The sequence below is a fragment of the Phocoena sinus genome, chromosome 17 (assembly GCF_008692025.1).
Source record: "Phocoena sinus isolate mPhoSin1 chromosome 17, mPhoSin1.pri, whole genome shotgun sequence".
In the NCBI taxonomy this organism is placed as follows: Eukaryota; Metazoa; Chordata; class Mammalia; order Artiodactyla; family Phocoenidae; genus Phocoena; species Phocoena sinus.
This window is the reverse complement of record NC_045779.1, coordinates 17,497,803-17,516,689: the sequence shown is the minus strand read 5'-3', so window position 1 is coordinate 17,516,689 and position 18,887 is coordinate 17,497,803. Positions and strand designations below refer to the sequence as shown.

The 18,887-nt window shown below is 43.9% G+C and overlaps 1 protein-coding gene across 2 annotated transcripts; it reads left to right on the top strand.

Moving 5' to 3' along the window:
* The first annotated feature begins 292 nt into the window (after nucleotides 1-292).
* On the top strand, nucleotides 293-4,639 carry RPL7 (ribosomal protein L7). 2 transcript variants are annotated; one of them, XM_032609886.1, is made up of 7 exons: nucleotides 293-1,192; nucleotides 1,992-2,100; nucleotides 2,376-2,542; nucleotides 3,101-3,238; nucleotides 3,331-3,440; nucleotides 3,772-3,981; nucleotides 4,275-4,341. In XM_032609886.1, the coding sequence occupies exons 1-6, from the start codon at nucleotides 1,179-1,181 to the stop codon at nucleotides 3,978-3,980; spliced, it is 747 nt and encodes a 248-aa protein (XP_032465777.1). In that variant the 5' UTR covers nucleotides 293-1,178; the 3' UTR covers nucleotide 3,981; nucleotides 4,275-4,341. The 2 variants fall into 2 exon arrangements, with proteins under 2 accessions (XP_032465777.1, XP_032465776.1); XM_032609885.1 differs by having other exon boundaries at nucleotides 1,042-1,192; nucleotides 3,772-4,639.
* Nucleotides 4,640-18,887: the final 14,248 nt, after the last annotated feature.

Here is an 18,887-nt window from a genome sequence, read left to right as displayed (position 1 = left end):
GGAAGGAGCGACTCGCTCGGTGCAGGAGAGCGCTCCCCGACGTCTTGCAGCTGCCTCCGCTGTCTCGTGTCCCCCTGCCCTGCACTCCCCGCGGCTGTCACTCGGGAACCGGGCTCCGAACCGCAGCGCCGCTTGCAACTCGGAGCGCTCCCGACCGCCTCTGAGAAGGCTCCACACTCCGCGCTATATAACCCGCGACCGGGAAGAGCCGGCGGCGGCATCGGCCCTCCCTCGGCTCGGCCCTCCCCGCCCCCGGGCGCACCCCGCCCCCGGCCCAGCCCCCCGCCCGCTCGCCGCCCGCTCGCCGTCCGCCGAACCGCGGCGGGGCAGCCCCTCTCTCATGGCCGTGGCCGCAGCCTCCAGCCCTCCTCGCACCTCCCTTCGCGGTTCACGCCCCCTGCCGTGGGGTGTCCCGGCCTCCGCCTGCCAGACCGGACAGTCGGCAGTGCCCCGGCCATCTTCCTTTGGCCGTCCGCTCCTCGCTTGTCCCCGTCTCGTTACTTTCGTTAACCAGCGGGCTCTGGGTGGCCCCGCCTGCGATCAGGCGCTGCGGAAGACAGCCCTGCAGGCTGGAGGAACGAAGAGAAGGACCTCGGCAGCGCGGCAACGGGCGTGCCGGTCTTCTACTGGGGTTGGCAAGGAGCCGAGAAGGCGGTCAAAAGCCGGCAACTTCGAATCGTAGGCTTTGGAACGTAGGCTCAAAGGCTCTCAATTTCCCCGGCTGGAATCACCACCGCCGTGCTTCCCTACCGACCCGGTCAAGCGTTGCCCTCCCGCCAGGCGGGCCGTGAAAGTGATGCATGCCGGGATTTGTAGTTCGCGCCCCGGTCGCGCGTCATTTGCATATATTACTGGGTAGAATTCGAGCCGTATCCTGTCAACGCAGCCCAGGGATTAGGACCCCGAGTAGTCAAGGTATCGGCACTCTTTGCTCTCATCATATTGGTTAAAGAGTCTAACCAATGCATTAATTTTTCCCATACAGATTTTACTTGAAACTTGATCGTAAGAGGCTGAATCAGGCAGTTCTTAATTCTGCTTCTGCAATACGAGTTCTCAGTTCTGAGTTTTTTTTTTCTGGCTTATCCTGGGACACCTATGAGTCTTGGGGCTTCACACTCGCCGTCTTTAAGTGGGACAGCGCGCATGCGCCAACTTCCTCTTTCCCGGCTGGAACCATGGAAGGTGCTGAGTAAGTCTCTCCTCGTACTCTCGAGAATCCTCCTCCATCCCCGAAACCAGAGGCTTTTGTCTCACTCTCTCTCGTTCCATCTGTAACCTGTCTGTTTGTCGACTTACCTGTGTGTTTGTGAAGTTGTGTGACACTCCTGCTGGTCTTAGGCTGAAATGGGCTTCAGGAGGCCTTGGGGCGGAGGTTTTGGAGTTACCGGGAACGAGGTGTGAGAGCTGAATATGTGCGGAGCCGACAGGTTGTCCAGTCTCTCGTCTTTTGAAGGAGGCTCAGAATCTCTGAATGGGGTTCTTTTTCCTTAGCTGGCATTTGTCCGAAGCGTCCCTGCCATCAGGTCTCTGCTTACAGCATATGGAGCTTGAGGCTTGAACCAGGGTTGTCGTTGGGGGTTTGTTTGAGGTTTTGTTTTTTTTTTTTTTCTCCTTGAGACTCTTAAGTCCTCTTAGACTCACACTCACTAATAGTCTAGGGATCAGTGTCTTGCGGCAGCCTTTTACTCTGCACGGTTTGCTCTCGGCATTTTTGTTGTCGTGGGACCCCGGGAGTGATGGTAGATTAAATGTGAATTTGTTATTTTTGTGACTCGTTTAAAGAAAGTGGTCCGTGTTAAAGGTAAATATTACTGGCATAGGAATTTCCTAAAATCTGCATCTTACACCGTAGCACGCTACAGCGGTTAAAGAAAGGTGCGTTTGAAGTCAGTGGTGACAGTAGTGTTAAGAGTGAGCGCTCAGTACAGAATGGGAGTGCTGGCAGTGCTGTGAGCTTTCTGAATTAACGCTTTGTCTGCTAATGTTAGGGAGAAGAAAAAGAAGGTTCCTGCTGTGCCAGAAACCCTTAAGAAGAAGCGAAAGAATTTCGCAGAGCTTAAGATCAAGCGCCTGAGAAAGAAATTTGCCCAGAAGATGGTAAGTAAACTTTTTTGAGGCACCAAGTTAAAAGGCCCTACGATTGAAAATGAGGTGATTGTTTTTAACGAGGCTTGTTTACTTCAGCTGCTGTACCAGTGAGCGTGGTTAGCTTAGAACGACCTTTCCAAATGAAGTTAGTTATCTCCGTCTTGCGATGTTAACTCTCATTGTGGTGAGAAAGCTTCAAGGGAAGGGTTTTCTTGGAAAGAACTGATACTGCTCGTTGTGTCTGGGAGCTAAAAAGCAGATGAACAACTGATGTTGGTTTTCAGCTTCGAAAGGCAAGGAGGAAGCTCATCTATGAAAAAGCTAAGCACTACCACAAGGAGTACCGGCAGATGTACAGAACTGAGATTCGAATGGCTAGGATGGCCAGGAAAGCTGGCAACTTCTACGTACCCGCGGAACCCAAGTTGGCATTTGTCATCAGGATCAGAGGGTAAGTTCAGTTTTTACTGCATTCTGGTGTTCGAGGGAAAGCTACACAATCCCAGTAAAATTTCACAGTACTTGTGGGGACCTTGGCTGTGAAACATTGGAATGAAAATATTTGGATGGTGAGGAGAGTAATTCAGTGATTGTAAGCCCTGTGCCCAAAGCATCTATCCATTCTCGAATTGAGCGCTTGAGTTCAGTGTCCTGGAGATTAACTTCAAAAGCAGTTAAATTGGAGCCTCGTAAGTGCTGTGACAAAGATGTATGCAAAACTAGAAGTAATAAGAGTGTTAGGGAAAGTTGTAAACGTGAAAGGTATGTGTCAAAAGACAGTGTACTTGCAGGGGAGGCAAGCTGGCAGAGGTAATAGAACATAGCTAACTAAAGGGAAAAGTGGTCTTTGTAACATGAGAGGATTCTTATTTAGGTGTGACACGTGTTGCCCAAAATTGTAACAGTTAGTTTCTCGTCTTTTACTAGTAAAAATTCTGATAAATTCTGATAAATTCTCGTCTTTTACTAGTAAAAATTCTGATGAATATTTTGTATTTTTTCATTGCAGTATCAATGGTGTGAGCCCAAAGGTTCGAAAGGTGTTGCAGCTTCTTCGCCTCCGTCAGATTTTCAATGGCACCTTTGTGAAGCTCAACAAGGCTTCAGTTAACATGCTGAGAATTGTGGAACCATACATTGCATGGGGGTAGGTGTCTTTGATTTCTGTTTGGTAAACTGGCAGGTGTTTTGACAGTGATAGTCTTATTGGGTCATTTATATCTGTATTTCCATATTTAGGTACCCAAACCTGAAGTCAGTAAATGAATTGATCTACAAGCGTGGTTATGGCAAAATCAACAAGAAGCGAATTGCCCTGACGGATAACGTGTTGATTGCTCGATCTCTTGGTAGGTTCTGCCTCTTTGGGGAAAAATTATTATTATTAATTATAAAAGCTATTGTATCAGACAAAATGATATTTTTTGGCATCTTGTGGCCTGATTTTTCTCACTATTATGCATCTTCCTTTATTCCCTACAATATTTATGAAAAATGGAAGGTATGATTTTGTTGGCTTGAGCTGTATCTTTGTAAATAAAGTCATGTATTTCCTTCTTTGTTACTTTACTCTTGATTTACTTCTAATTCTTTATGTCACAGCCTGTCTTAATGCCTTAAAAATTTAATAGTCTCAAACAGTTTTAGTAACTTTAAATCATCTTGATGATTTATGTTCAGGCAAATACGGTATTATCTGCATGGAGGATCTGATTCATGAGATCTATACTGTTGGAAAACGTTTCAAAGAAGCAAACAACTTCCTGTGGCCCTTCAAATTGTCTTCTCCACGAGGTGGAATGAAGAAAAAGACTACCCATTTTGTAGAAGGTGGAGATGCTGGCAACAGGGAAGACCAGATCAACAGACTTATAAGAAGGATGAACTAAGGTGAGCAGCTACATCTTGAAAGAAGTTTACTTAATACTGGAGGAAAAATGACTATTCTGGTAAGGGTTTGGTTTGAGTTCTAAGCAGTATTTAGTGGGGTGGGGGGGATCAACCATCATATATGATCGCAGTTGGTTTGGTTTCTCCTTTTGAGGACATTTATGGAGAGAAGAAAAAGCCTTTTTTTCTTCTTACTTAATAGTGGAAACTGAATTGGTGTTTCTTATAACTTCCTGGTTTATGTTAATTCTTAGTTATTAAGGTGTTTAATGGGTTTTTTCCCTTCCTTTCAGGTATCTACCATGATTATTTTTGTAATCCGGTCAGTTAATAAACAGTGACTGCTCAAATTGAAATGTATTGTTGTCTTGGTGACTTTTTGTTATCTTTTCTCAGCCGTCCCCTAACTATTGTGGCAAATCTTGGTGTGACACAGTTAAGTCAGATCAACAGCCTGTTGTGTGTAAAACTTAGGGTCCAGTTTGTATCTTGTGAAAAACATTCCTGGGGTTTATTGAAGATTTTCCTGTATGAAGTCCTGATTTTTCACTTTTGAGTTGGCCAAAATGGGTCTATTCTAAGAAAGCCCATTTCACAGGCCTTTGTGCATGACTAAAGGTTCAGTTTACAAATAAAAATCCGTTTTGCTGAAATTCCATTTTCTCAGGCTTTGGCTTGCCTGTAAAGTAGTGAGTAAACGTGTCATTTTCTTTTTGTATTTCACTTTTATGGTTTTGCTTTGCATCTTCTACCCATACTTACGTGAGTTCCTAATAATTCCACTACATATTGTGTATATCAAGAAGGAAGAAATGAAATGTGCCCATGGATGCAATTTATTTGGAGCACCTAAAGAACTCATGAGAATACTAGTGAGCAAAAACTTGAAATAGAAAGGCTCTTAGAAATAACATTCCCAGTATATTTTTATGTATCATCTCACCTAGGCTAGCAAACCTGAAAGTTTTAAGTGTAGTGTAACGGGAAGTGCATAAAATAAAAGTAAAAAGGTTTATGATTCTCACTGATCGTGCCAAGGGTATGATGCCGTGTGAAATAGATGCCCTGTTCTTTTGATTTTCTTGCACCAGAATCATCACTTTTTAGTATTTGAAAGTTGCTAGACAGATACATTTAAATTCTTGGGTGTTGGAAGCTATTTGGATTAGTGAGTTTAGGGTCAGTGAATCCTGGAGGGAAATCAAGGTTATTAGTTTATAAAACCAATGTTACATGTATACATGTCTATAGTGTTTTGCAAGAAATTTAATATCTTGGTAAACAGTTGGATCAATGTATAACAAGATCATACATTAATCTCTTGGTGGAGCCTAAAAGTCTTTAAGTTTTGAAATTACCTATTTTGTTTTACTGCTTTGGTAGGTAACTACACAGTATAGCCCACGAGTCTGCACAACCAGTATTCTGAACGGTAGGAGTGGCTCAGAAGAAAACATGTAATTACTGTAATAAAGTTGTCCAGGTGGCATATTGCTAACTACCTAGGCATGTAGGATTTGGAATAGTAATAGAAATGGCATTCTCTATATCAGATGGTGGTATTTAATAATGTTTTTTTCAAAAGAGTTAACTTTTTAAGAGCAGTTTTAGGTTCACAGCAAAGCTGAGTGGAAAGTACGGAGTTCCATTATACCCTCCTGCCCCTAAACAGCCCGTCTCCCCCACTCTCAACATTGAGTGGCACATTTTTTGCAGTCCATGGATGTTGACACATCATTACCCAAAATAGCAAATACTGGTGAAGCTGGTGAGGGGGATAGGAAGATCTGTAGGTATATGGAGGGCAAAGAAACAGTGTTTGGGCTGTACATGTCCTCTGCAGACACACGTTTTCAGTCCTGGAAATTCACTGTCCACATAGTTTCCGAATGCGGCTAGAGGACCAGAGGATAGGGAGATGTATGAGAAAGTTTGGAAGTGGGGTGGACATCTGGGAATATGGTAGATAACTAAAGCAATGGGAATAAACAAAAACATGCTGTCAGGTGACAGTTACAGCTGTCAGATTGCTAGGGAGTAAATTGGGATAATCATTTGCCTTCACAGGATTGTAAGGATTAAAACTGAACATGAGAATATTTTGTGAACTGTTAGAACCTGTTGAAATGCACCTTAATATCTTATTTTACTTAAAAATCTCCCCTGAAAGTGGTGTCACTTTCTACAAGAGATCATCCACATCCACTAGAAGGCTAACCAACCTCTGATGAAAGTCTGGGCCACCCAGGTTCTACTTATACAAAGATTCACTTCACATAAGTACATTGCCTTTTTGTACCCTTCAAAGTTCCAGCTTTATTAGGTCTTCCCCTAGCTCCCCTAGTTTAGTTGTCTGTTCCCGGTGTTTCCTGGTCTTGCTTACCTTTGAAGTTTCCTTTGTGGTAAAGTGGATTAAGAATGCTGGCTCTGGAGCCAAACTGCATGAATTCATATCCAGCTTCCACTTAATAGTTTGAGCCATTAAATTACTTCATCTCTGGTTCCTTACCAGCAAAATGGGGGAAATAATAGTACCTAATTTCATAGGATTTTAGTGAAGACTAAATATGTCAGGTCATGGAAAATGCTTAGGGCAGTGCCTGGCCCAAAGTGCTAAGTAAATGCTGTCTGCTGTGTAACTTGAGCACTTAGCAGGGGTGTACAAAGGAAAATAGCCTCTGCTTTCTTGTGTTAATGGGCAAGATAGACTTAACACAAATGTAAGTGCTACACAAGGATGTCTGGGATGGGACAGATTCTTGAAGTGTCATTGGGGACCACCTGCAGGGGGAGATTGACAACTTTCTGTTCCCACTGTTTTCCTTTACAGATTTGGTATCAAACTAGCCAAAACATACACGTGCCTCTCATTCAAGTGCTCCCTTCTCTTCAGCAGTTAACTTTTTAAGGTGGGCTCTTTTTCATCCCAACCAGTACCTGACATAACTTATAGTAGGCACTAAGTATTTGTTTTCTATCACTGCTGTCACAAATTACCACAAACTTAGGTGACTTAAAACACAAGTTTCTTGTCTTAACAGCTTTGAAGGTCAGAAGTTCGAAATCAGTTTCACTGGGCTAAATCAAGGTGTCAGCAGGCCTTCCTGCCTTCCGGAGCCTCTAGGGGAGAATCCGTTTCCTTGCAGTTTCCAGTTTCTAGAAGCTGCTTACAATTCTTGGCTTGTGGCCTCTTCTCCATCTTCAAAGTGTAACCTCTGTTTCCATCCTTCCATCATCTCTGGCTCTGATCCTCCTGCCTCCCTCTTTTATGGACTTTCGTGATTATGTTGGGCCACCCAGATAATCCAGGATAATTCCCCATCTCAAATTCCTTAATACTGAATATAAGTACATCTGCAAAGTCTACATAAGGTAGCATATTCACAGGTTCTAGAAATTAGGGCAGGGAGATATTTGAGAGGGCCATTCTTTGATCTTTAATTTATGGCTCCCAGCTATATTTTTTCTTGTTCCTCAAAAATGAAGAGCTTCTAATGTACGGTCTTGGCACTTGAAATCTTGTGTCTGGAACACTCAGCCCTGAGGAGGTCTGTGTACTTGGCTTTTTCATTCTGGATAAAGATCTCTGACATCTCTTCATGTAACCTTGTTTTTTGTTTTTTTTATAGTATCTTTTACTATCAGAAATCAATTTTCCATTTACTTGTTATCTGTTACTTTTCCCAGCCACTCAAGATTTGAGTATCAGGTTTGAGTCTTAGCCTCCTCTATTCCAGCAGTTAGAGAACAATGCCTAGTGCATTGCAGGTCCTTTGCTTTTTTGATTGAGTGAATCAAGCCTTTTATGGACAATAGCCATTTAAAATTTTGCATCTCCAGTGTTAGCACATTTTAGTCCTTGGGTGTTTGGGTGGGGAATGGTGAGAGGAGGAGTGGAAGCTTATGGAGATTAGATAGATATTGTTTTACTCAGGAGGACTTGGGAAAATGAGTTTTATCGTGTAGGGGTAATAGTATGTGAAAATATGTTAGAGGAATACAGGAGATGGTTCCTGCTGTGAGGATTAGGAAGTTTCACAGAGGAGGTCGAATTTGGGCACCTGTTGGTAGAACAGCATGAGCCAGGGCAGAGAGTTGGGTAGGTGTCAGTGAGGGGTGTGGTAGCCAAGAGGAGGGGACAGCAAACTCAAAACAGACCCATTTAATAAACATTTGGTCATATATTGAGGGCTAGTGTACACTTAATCCACCTTATCCTGGGTGGGTGGTTCTCCACTGTGAGTGCAACTCCAGAACTGAATTCTTCATTGGTTTGGGGATGGGCCCAGGCTTTTTCCCTTTAAAGTCTCCATGTGATTTTTTTTTTAACATCTTTATTGGAGTATAATTGCTTTACAATGGTGTGTTAATTTCTGCTTCACAACAAAATGAATCAGTTATATATATACATATGTTCCCATATCTCTTCCTGCTTGCGTCTCCCTCCCTCCCACCCTCCCTATCCCACCCCTCCAGGCAGTCACAAAGCACCGAGCTGATCTCCCTGTGCTATGCGGCTGCTTCCCACTAGCTATCTACCTTACGTTTGTTAGGGTATATATGTCCATGCCTCTCTCTCGCTTTGTCACAGTTCACCCTTCCCCCTCCCCATATCCTCAAGTCCATTCTCGAGTAGGTCTGTGTCTTTATTCCTGTTGTACGCCTAGGTTCTTCATGACATTTTTTTCCTTAAATTCCATATATATGTGTTAGCATACGGTATTTGTCTCTCTCTTTCTGACTGACTTCACTCTGTATGACAGACTCTAGGTCTATCCACCTCATTACAAATAGCTCAATTTCGTTTCTTTTTATGGCTGAGTAATATTCCATTGTATATATGTGGCACATCTTCTTTATCCATTCATCCGATGATGGACACTTAGGTTGTTTCCATCTCCGGGCTATTGTAAATAGAGCTGCAATGAACACTTTGGTACATGACTATTTTTGAATTATGGTTTTCTCAGGGTATATACCCAGTAGTGGGATGGCTGGGTCATATGGTAGTTCTATTTGTAGTTTTTTAAGGAACCATGTGATTTTTAATGTGCAGCCTATTCTATTAGGGAAGTATACCACTGTCCCCATTTTTTAGACGAGGGGCTAACTTTCCCATCTTCCAGGGTCACACAACTAAGTGGTTAGGTTCCAGGCCTAATGTGAGTTGGTTTTCTTAACCAGAGGAGCTAGGAAAGGTTAGTATCAAACTTAACGAAAACAAAAGTGGTGTGCTGAGAGCAGTTTCAGGAGTTCTGTGGGAGCCGAAACCATCTTACCAGGACTAAGTTTGCAGCCCTAGTGGAGGGGTCAAGAAATGAAGACAGGGTTTGGAACAACTTGGCAAGAGTATATATACATAGGCTAAGCCACTATCTTAGGTCGCTAGGCTTCCCAGCTAGGGAGGATACGTGCGCCGAGGCTTTCACCAAAGAACCTCGACAGTGGAGGCGTAGAACGCGGAATCCGGGAGCGCACGATGAGGGAACTCGGGAAGGCTACGTCACTTGCCGAAGATTGCTCTAGTCAGGTACTGCTGGTCCACTCTCAGCACTACTCTGGAGAGCCTGGTTAGTTTGAATCTTAAAAATGCAACCCAGAGAACTGAACCTCACCAACCTTGTCCAACTGCCCACTACCCACCCTGTCTACAGTGAGTGGCGCCACTTTCGTGCCGCACTGACCTGGTGTCACGACTGAGGCTCATTTCCGCAGCCTCCTGCCACCCCACCCCCTGCAGCCGTGACTCCGACTGCGGCGGCCCCCTACAGTAGTCCAGTGAGTCCTAGCGGTCTCCCCAACGCCCAGGCACCATCCTGGCGCGGCAACCTGACTTGCCGCCCAGAGTCCTGCGGGACGGCGCCCGGTGACCGCCCGGAAGGCATCCCGGAAGCTCCGGGCGCCTAGCAACGGGCGCGCATCGGGCTGGCGGGGTGGCGGCCGCAGCAGCCTCTCGCCGGGCGGGGCGGGGGTGCGCCGCGCTCCCGAGCGCGTCGTCGGGCTGCAGGCCGCCGAGTGTGATCGTCCCTAGAGCGGTGCCCGAGCGAGCGCGGCCGCCCGCCCCGCCCCGCCCCGCCGCCGCAGTCAGCCCAGCGGCTCTGCAGGTCTGGGCCGGTGGTTCGGCTCAGCTCCGGGCCGCCAATGGCTCCCGCGCTGCCCGGTGTCCCCGCCCCAGACCTGGGCGCCGCCACTGCGGGCCAGGCCGGAGAAGAAGCCCCTCCCCTCCACGGCGGAGCTGCGGGGACAGTGAGTGCGACCGGTCCCGGGGAACCCCGGCCAGGGGCGTGCCGGGGGTGGAGGGGACGGGGTGGGGGGGTGGCCGGGTCAGGCCTGGAAGGGAGGTGAGTCCCTGAGGTCAGCTGGCTCGGCCCCCTCCCAAGAAGGGCATCTATCCTAGTAACGCACACGGGTCGCCCCAAGGATCCTTGTGGTGCTCTTGGAGGGGGGCTGGCGGGGAGGCCGGGGCTGAGGACCTGACGGGGAGGCTCCGGGCGGCTCGGGTGCAGGAGTATATAGACTTAAGAGGTGAAAGCCCTCTTTAGTTTCTAGTCCTTTCTTTACTTTCTAACACTTCTTACACTTAATTTAGTATTTATTCTCTTTTCATTTGTTTTTGGTCATCAGTGGAATATATGGATTCTTTTGAGAAATTGCTTTTTTTACTTAAGATGTGGAGAATACCTTTCACAGCAGTTTACTTAGGTCTTCATTGAATATTTCATAGATGTGTCACATAGATGTATGATTATATGGTATAGATGTATCATAATTTATGTAACCATTTCTCCTGAAGATCGGTTCCAATGTTTCCTTATTACAAACAATGCAACAGTGAACATTCTTACACATGGGAACAGTTCTATAAAGTGAATTCCTTGAAGCAGAATTGCTGGGTCAGATGTATGTACGTTAAAAACTTTTGGTGGGATCTTGCCTTCCAAAAAGTCTTTACTGATTAACATGTCCATCAACAGGCTGTGGTGAAAAAAACCTGTGTTTATTATCATCTAGAAAACAAATCAATATCTCCCACTAATTGAGTGTTTATTACATGCCTAGCACTGTGCTGAACATTTTGCATGCATTTTACTTTTATTTTTCTTTTATAAATTTATTTAATTTATTTATTTTTGGCTGTGTTGTGTCTTTGTTGCTGCGCACAGGCTTTCTCTAGTTGCCGCGAGCGGGGGCTACTCTTCGTTGCGGTGCGCGGACTTCTCATAATGGTGGCTTCTCTTGTTGTGGAGCACAGGCTCTAGGCGCGTGGGCTTCAGTAGTTGTGGCTCGCGGGCTCGGTAGTTGCGGCTCGCGGGCTCTAGAGCGCAGGCTCAGTAGTTGTGGTGCACGGGCTTAGTTGCTCCGCGGCATGTGGGATCTTCCTGGACCAGGGCTCGAACCTGTGTCCCCTGCATTGGCAGGCGGATTCTTAACCACTGCACCACCAGGGAAGCCCCTGCATGCATTTTATTTATTTATTTTATTTTTTTAACTTCAAAAGTAGCATTTTTAATTTTTGTGGTAATTTTCAAAGCCACAAAATCCTGCATGCATTTTAAAATTTAATCCTCACTAACCCTATGAGAGTCACAGGCACTATTATTTTCTTCATGACCCCATGGTTATGCAGCTATTGAAGTGCAGAGCCAAGATTAGAATCCTGGTTCATTTAATTGCAATGCTTATGTTCTTTGTCGGATCTGAATTCCTGGTCAGTAATTGACTGGGCATTGTGTTTCATTGGGTTGTTTGAGGATTAAATGAGATCACGCGTTTGGTGTTACAGTATTATTAATATGTGGTTCCTTTCTCTACTAACTCCTGTAGAATTGGACATGGTCCGGTTCTTCCTACGATTCTGGTTCCTCAGGATCATTTGCCTTTCCAGTTACTTTTCTGCCTTTTCTTTATCTTCCTGGCTTGCATATATTTTAAGGGAATCTGGTTTTCTTCTCCCTGGAAAATCTCCTTTGCCAACTTTATCCAATCTCTGGCCTTAATACTCACCAGTAAATTGATCTCTTAAAAGCTTCATCTCCCAACCAAACCTATCGTCTTCAATATTCCTATAGCTTAGATCCAGGTTATATATCTCCACCTGAATGTCCTAGACTAATTTTATCTAAAACTGAGCTGCTTGTTGCCCTCCGCCCCCAGACTCGCACTTTCTCTGAATTTAATTCATGGTTCCATAATTCTTTTGGTCACCCTAGTTCACAGCCTCAGTCCTCTTTGACTCTTTTTTTCCTTTCCTGAACCTCCAATATTCAATCAATTGTCAGTGTTGTCAAATTCTCTCTACTACTCTAATTTAAGCACTCTGAACTATTATATGTAGTCTCTTAACCTGGCTCCAGTCTCTGCCATCTTAATCTTCCTAAAGCATGACTGTGAATATGCCACACCTCTGTTCGAAAACCCTCATGCCTTCTCATTGCTAAAAAAGAAAGTACAAGCCACTTTGGCCGGCGTTCAAATGTGTCTGTGGTCCTGCCTCAGTGCTGAACCCCTCCTCCACTCTCCAGGGCAACTTTCACATCTTTACCTTTTCCAGCAGGGTCTCTACCCACATTTCTATCTAAATGTCATTTTCTAGTTTCTTCCGAGTCTTTTTTGAACCCCCTTGTGAAAGTTATATCTCCCTCCTTTGAATTCCTCAGATGTGAGATACTGTATATCTGTCCATTTAGCTCCCCTAAGGCTGTAATGTGACACTTTGCCTTATACTATAGTTGTATGAGTAGCTACAGTTCTTCCTTTTGGACTGGAAAATCTTGAAGGCAGAATCTCTAGTTCGCCTTTGTATTTGTCATGAACATGGCACATAGACTTGCAGATAGTATATGCTTAGTGAATATATTTGAGTAAGTGAGCTAATATATTCACCCTTGGGAATAAAAAATTGCATGTATTAGGGTATTGATAGCTATAACGACAAACAGTCCCCAACATTTTAGTGATTTAGGATACAGAACTTTAGTTCTTGCTCACATAACAGTTCCAAGGCAGGTGTTCCTGGTCGGCAGGCAGCTTTCTTCCCATTGATAGTAGGACCCAGGCTCTGCCATTCATTAGCTTCACTATCGGCTAACTGCGTCCAGCAGGATGGGAAGGAGGAAGTATGGAGAAAGCAGGCCTGGGGGAATTTCCCGGCGGTCCAGTGGTTAGCATCCTGACTCTCACTGTCGTAGGGCCTGGGTTCAGTCCCTGGTCGGGGAACTAAAATCCCACAAGCTGCGTGACCTCAAAAAAAGAAAAAAAAAAAAAAGCAGACCTGCTTCTGAAGTTTCTTGCACAAAGTGTCACACGTTGCCTTCACTCCCATTCCAACCACAAGGAGGTAACCACTTTCTAGGAACAACTGTATTCTCCGGAGGAACCAGAATTTTGGGCATCCAGTCTTCTCTGCCACAGTCCATGTCTACTTATCAAAACCCGTGGGACTTGGCTTGAACAAGCCTTGCCCATAAACAACAGCAAAACTCTCCTTCTTCCCCAGTCTGGTTAGGTCAGCAAAGGCCCTGTTGTCCCACAAAATTTAAACACAGATTTATCATCAATCGGTATCATAGTGAAGTGTAATTGTTTGGTTACTTTGTTCCCCCAGTAGACTGTACGCTTTTGCATCCTAATCATTTTTGTATTTCACCTCCTAGCACAATGACTGGCATTGCAAATATATATATAACTAGCTTTCTCAATGAATCTACAACTTGCCTTTCTTTATGTTCACTTGATGATTATTTTGGTTTAATCAAAGCTAAAAATAATCTTACCATCTGCTCTTTGATGTTGGGCTATTTTCAGCCTTTTTGCTTTTCTATTATAAAAAATGTAGGATTTGACATCCTTGAAGGTAAATATTTGGATGTATCATTGATTGTTCCTTTAGGATAAACTCCTGGAAGTGAAATTGCCGAGTCAAAAGTATATAAAATTATAAGGACATATGTATTGCTAGATTGCTCTCTGGAAATATACTAATACTTCCACTGAAACCTTATGAGAGTAGCTGTTTCCTTGAACACATCTTACACTGTCTAGTAGTAGAGAAAAATTTTTTTACCATTTTCAGGGCAAAAGTTGTAGCTCATTGTATTATTTTGCTTTTTTTTGAGTATTAGTGAGGGCAAACTTTTATTGACCATTTTTTTCTGTAATGGGTTATCTGTTCTTTAATAAACACACTGTCTTGGGGTCCACTTTCCTATTGATTTTTAAGTATCTTTACATACAAGAGAAATTAAATTCTTCAGTTCTTTATGTCATCGTTTGAAAAGCTATTCTGGGAACTCCTGGTCAGTGTGGCAGAGGAAGGCAACGTGAAGAAACCCCATACTGCTTCCATATATTTCAAATGCGGGGTAAAGTATAGTAAGATCATTTATGGCCATGCGGCTGAGCTAGGAACCAACAGGAGGAAACCCCCAGGTGGCAGAAATGAGGGAATGCTCACACAGGAAGGCAGCGTTGAGCATCTGCTGAGAGCTGGGAGTCACAAAGGAGTACTGTTCCAGTTACCATGGTTGCATCACAAACTTCTCCAAAACTTAGTGGTGCAAAACAACCCTTTATTGTGCTCATGGATTCTGTGGGACAGTGCAGGAATTTGGACAGTGAACGGCAGGGACAGCTTGGCTCTGTTTCACCATGTCTGGGGCCTCAGATGGAAGATTTGAAGGCTCGGGGCTGGAATCACCTGCAGTCTCACTCACTCCTATGTCTGGTGGCTGATCCTGGCTATGGACTGAGACCTTAGCTGTGGATGTCAGATGGAACCTTTCTACGGTGGCCCCTTCCTATCACTTAGCTTCCTCACAAAATGGTGGCCGGGTTTCAAAGGTGAGTGTCCTGAGACAGCTAGCTAGTGGAAATCGTATCATCTTTTATGACCTAGCCTTGAACATCACAGTGTCAATTCTACTGCATTTCATTGACTAAGGAAGTTAGTTTCAGAGAAAGGAACACAGACCTCACCTCCTGATGGAGGAGTGTCAATGTCACATTGAAGGAAGAACTTGCAGAGATGATATGTATTAGTGCATCCTTCTTTGGAAAATACAACCTGCCACAAGTACCTTGACACAGAGATGATAACTAGAAAAATACCCCTCATCGGCCTGGGGAGGCTGTAAGGAAGCTTGCCATCCACTTGAACTATGGTAGGAAAGAGTCAGCTGCTAGACATTAGAGCATCATACCCTGCACCAGCTCAAGTCTGAGGTCTAAATTCACATTACTATATAACTCAGGGACCACAGTCTAAGAAATTGGCATATTAACTGGCCTGACACCTCTGAAACCCAGGGCCAGGCAGAGACCAATGGGAAGCATACAGAGAGATGTATAGCACAGTTTCCACAACTCAGGGAACACTGGACTCCTGTAGATAGCAATCTCTCTAAAGATGAGCTCGCAGTCAAAGATTACAAATCATATAAGGAAATGGAACCACAAGGAAGGAGATTTGGTGAATGCAGCAAATGGGAAAACTAAAAATAATAGACATCTTGGAAAAAAATTTTATATTATTCAAAGAGAGGAAGGAATGGAAACCGTAAGGCAAGAATGGGACAGTATGAGTAAGAACAGGAGACATCTAGGGCTGCATATTTACCCTGACAGGGAAAGAAGCAGCACTGAGTCAACCAGTACCTCCTGGACCCCAGGTATTAGTTGACTCTTGTCCTATAACAATAACAGTCATGATGACTATGATAATAATAGCAGCTGTCGTTCATTTCTATGTATAAAAATACCTTACTGTGGCCTGAACTGAAGATTCTTCTTTGAGAATTAGAGCAGTGGACTGGGCATTTAGCTAGGTGCTTTTCTTAAATTCCCTTTAAACTTCACAGAAACTCTGTAAGGCAGATGATTATTCCCTAGGTAGGGAGACTGAGGCACAGAAAGGTTAACAAGAAAATAAGTGGGTTTTTTCCATCCAGGATTGGGTGACAGGCATGGGGAAGGAGCAGAGGGCTTTAGGGTGTATAGGTGGGTGTGGATATATTGTAGAAGCTATTGCTTCTTTATTTCTTCATTTTTTTTTTTTTTTTTTTTAATTTGGCTGCTTTGGGTCTTCGTTGCTGCGCACGGGCGTTCTCTAGTTGTGGCGAGCAGGGGCTAGTCTTCATTGTGGTGCGCGGGCTTCTCATTGCAGTGGCTTCTCTTGTTGTGGAGCACGGACTCTAGGCGCGCGGGCTTCAGTAGTTGTGGCTCGCGGGCTCTAGAGCGCAGGCTCAGTAGTTGTGGTGCATGGGCTTAGTTGCTCTGTGGCATGTGGGATCTTCCCAGACCAGGGATCGAACCCATGTCCCCTGCATTGGCAGGCGGATTCTTAACCACTGCACTCCCAGGGAAGTCCCTATTTCTTCATTTCTTAAATCACAGGCTAGTGTGTTCTTAACTTAGAGAATGCTTAAGTAACTCTTCCGGTGAGTTGAATATTTAAACACAAATGGGCTAATTAACTGCTTATGAATTTTGGGAAATGGGAAATACTTGTGTCCAGATAAGAAGTTTGCATACAGTTTTAGCAGTTACTTTCCCTAGTATTTTGCATGCTTCTTATTTTTAATTTTGCTAGAGCTTAATCTTAATACTTTTTAAATTGTTTTCCCTTGTCCATCTCTCCTCCCTCCTAAAAAAAAAAAAAGCAAGAATTTGATAAAATTAATAGTTATTTTTTTTGTTCCTTGTTATATGCACATTTGGAAAAGCATTTAACTCTCCCAAACCTCAGTTGTTTAATTCAAAAATTAGAAGATTAGGTCTCTTACTGGTCTGTAAATCAGTGATTTCTGTTGAACCAGTCCTTAATTTTCAAGTAAGAATTGCAATTCAGACAGCAGTAAGATATTCTTTTTATACAGATGTATAGACCTGACTGAAAACCTATGCTTACCCTACTAAATTTCCAATGACTTTCACTTATCTCCTTCCTCATCTTTAGATTTTGGCTTGTGGATGTGGGAGTATGGACAATTCTAATTCCAGGAATTCTTCTATAAGAATGAATTTTTACTGCAATGACCGAGGCTGTTTTATTTTTTTCTCTCTCTGTTTGTTTATTTACTTAGGCTGCACTCCGCGCCTTGTGCGATCTTCCCCGGGCCCTCAGGCAGTGAGAGCACAGAGTCCTAACCACTGGACTGCCAGGGAATTCCCAACCCAGGCTGTTTTTAAAAACAGAGGTTTTAAATAGTTGTTTTTCATTTCACTGAACAATTTTATTCTCCGTCACTATGAAATTAAAGATTTTCTTGATACTATAGGTTCTTAATGAAAGTTCCTATATTAACCTCAGCAACTTTTCATTAAACATGCTAGTGTTACTTCAGTGTGTTCAGTCTCTGTTAACAGGTACCTCTTTACCTTCTTAGTACTTTCAAAACTAAAAGATAGATCTAACCAGATTTCTGTTGAAGCCACCTTTTATTACATTTAAACATTTTGTGGGCTTCCCTGGTGGCGCAGTGGTTGAGAGTCCGCCTGCTGATGCAGGGGACACGGGTTCGTGCCCCGGTCCGGTCCGGGAGGATCCCGCATTCCGCGGAGCGGCTGGGCCCGTGAGCCATGGCTGCTGAGCCTGCGCGTCTGGAGCCTGTGCTCCGCAACGGGAGAGGCCACAAGAGTGAGAGGCCCGCGTACCGCAAAACAAAATAAAACAAAACAAAACAAAAAACATTTTGGCTAAGGATTCTGCTTTTTAAAAGCAATATGCTTAAGGGACTTCCCTGGCAGTCCAGTCGTTAAGACTCTGAGCTTCCAAAGCACAGGGCATGGGTTCGATCTCTGATTGGGGAGCTAAGATCCTGCGTGTTGTGTGGTGTGGCCAATCAATCAATAAATAAAATATAATACATTTTTAATTTTTAAAAAAGCAGTATGTTTAAAATGCTGAGTAGTGCTGATCTTAAAAGAATAGTCCAGTAAAAGCTAAAGCTTTTTGATGCTTGCTCCGTTCCAGGTGCTGTATTAAGTGGTTGTATCATGTGGTCCTTAATGAGCTGGGTTGTTGATGTTGCATCATTGAAAGAGGCAGTAGTACATGTGGGCAGAGTCCAGAGGAACGCTTAGTAGATCATTCTTTAAATCTACTTACACATATTAAGTGCTCGGAAAGGTCTGATGGATGGCTGAATTTATCATGTGACAGGGTCCCTGGAAGAGTCTGTGGCCCACATTAATGGAGGGGGATGTTGTGGCTTTGCCACTACTTACCATCAATATAGATTCTACTGTATCGATTATTCAAATTTTTCTACTGGGCTTGGAAAAATTCTCTATTATAACAGAGACTATGGTTACAATGTGGGTTATTGTAGTAGTATTTGACCTATAGTTAACTGATAAGTTTTCATCTTGGTTTTATATTTTAGGAGAGCAACGACTTATTGTCTGTTTTTAAAGAGTTGTGACATAATGACCCAAAATCTGTCATACTCTGATACCTTTTGCTCAAATTCTGCTGGACCAATTATTAAATAGGTCCTGTATTATGTTATCACACATGGAAGGACACGTTCACATGTTTAAATAGATATTTTGCCTTAGCCAGTGTGGCAGGACTGCTAAAGTTTTCTCACAGCGCCTGTTGCCTCGTCTTTCTAGTAAAAGGAGCCCTGATTTTTTCAGCTGGGTACATGATGCCCAGAATGGATATTTTTATCACTTCCTTGTACACCTCGCTGTGGCCACGTGACTACGTTCTGACCAATGGGATGTAAGCAGAATTGTGTGTATGACTTCCAAGAAGTGACTTTAAAGAGAGAGAATGCCTCTCTCTCTTCCCTTCCTTCTCTCTGTAAGCTGGAGCTCAGTTTGGTATTTTTTTAACCGTGGAGAGTGCCCAGCGTATCCAAAGGTAGAAGGTGGTGGATAATAAAATCCAGTGTCCCAGCCCC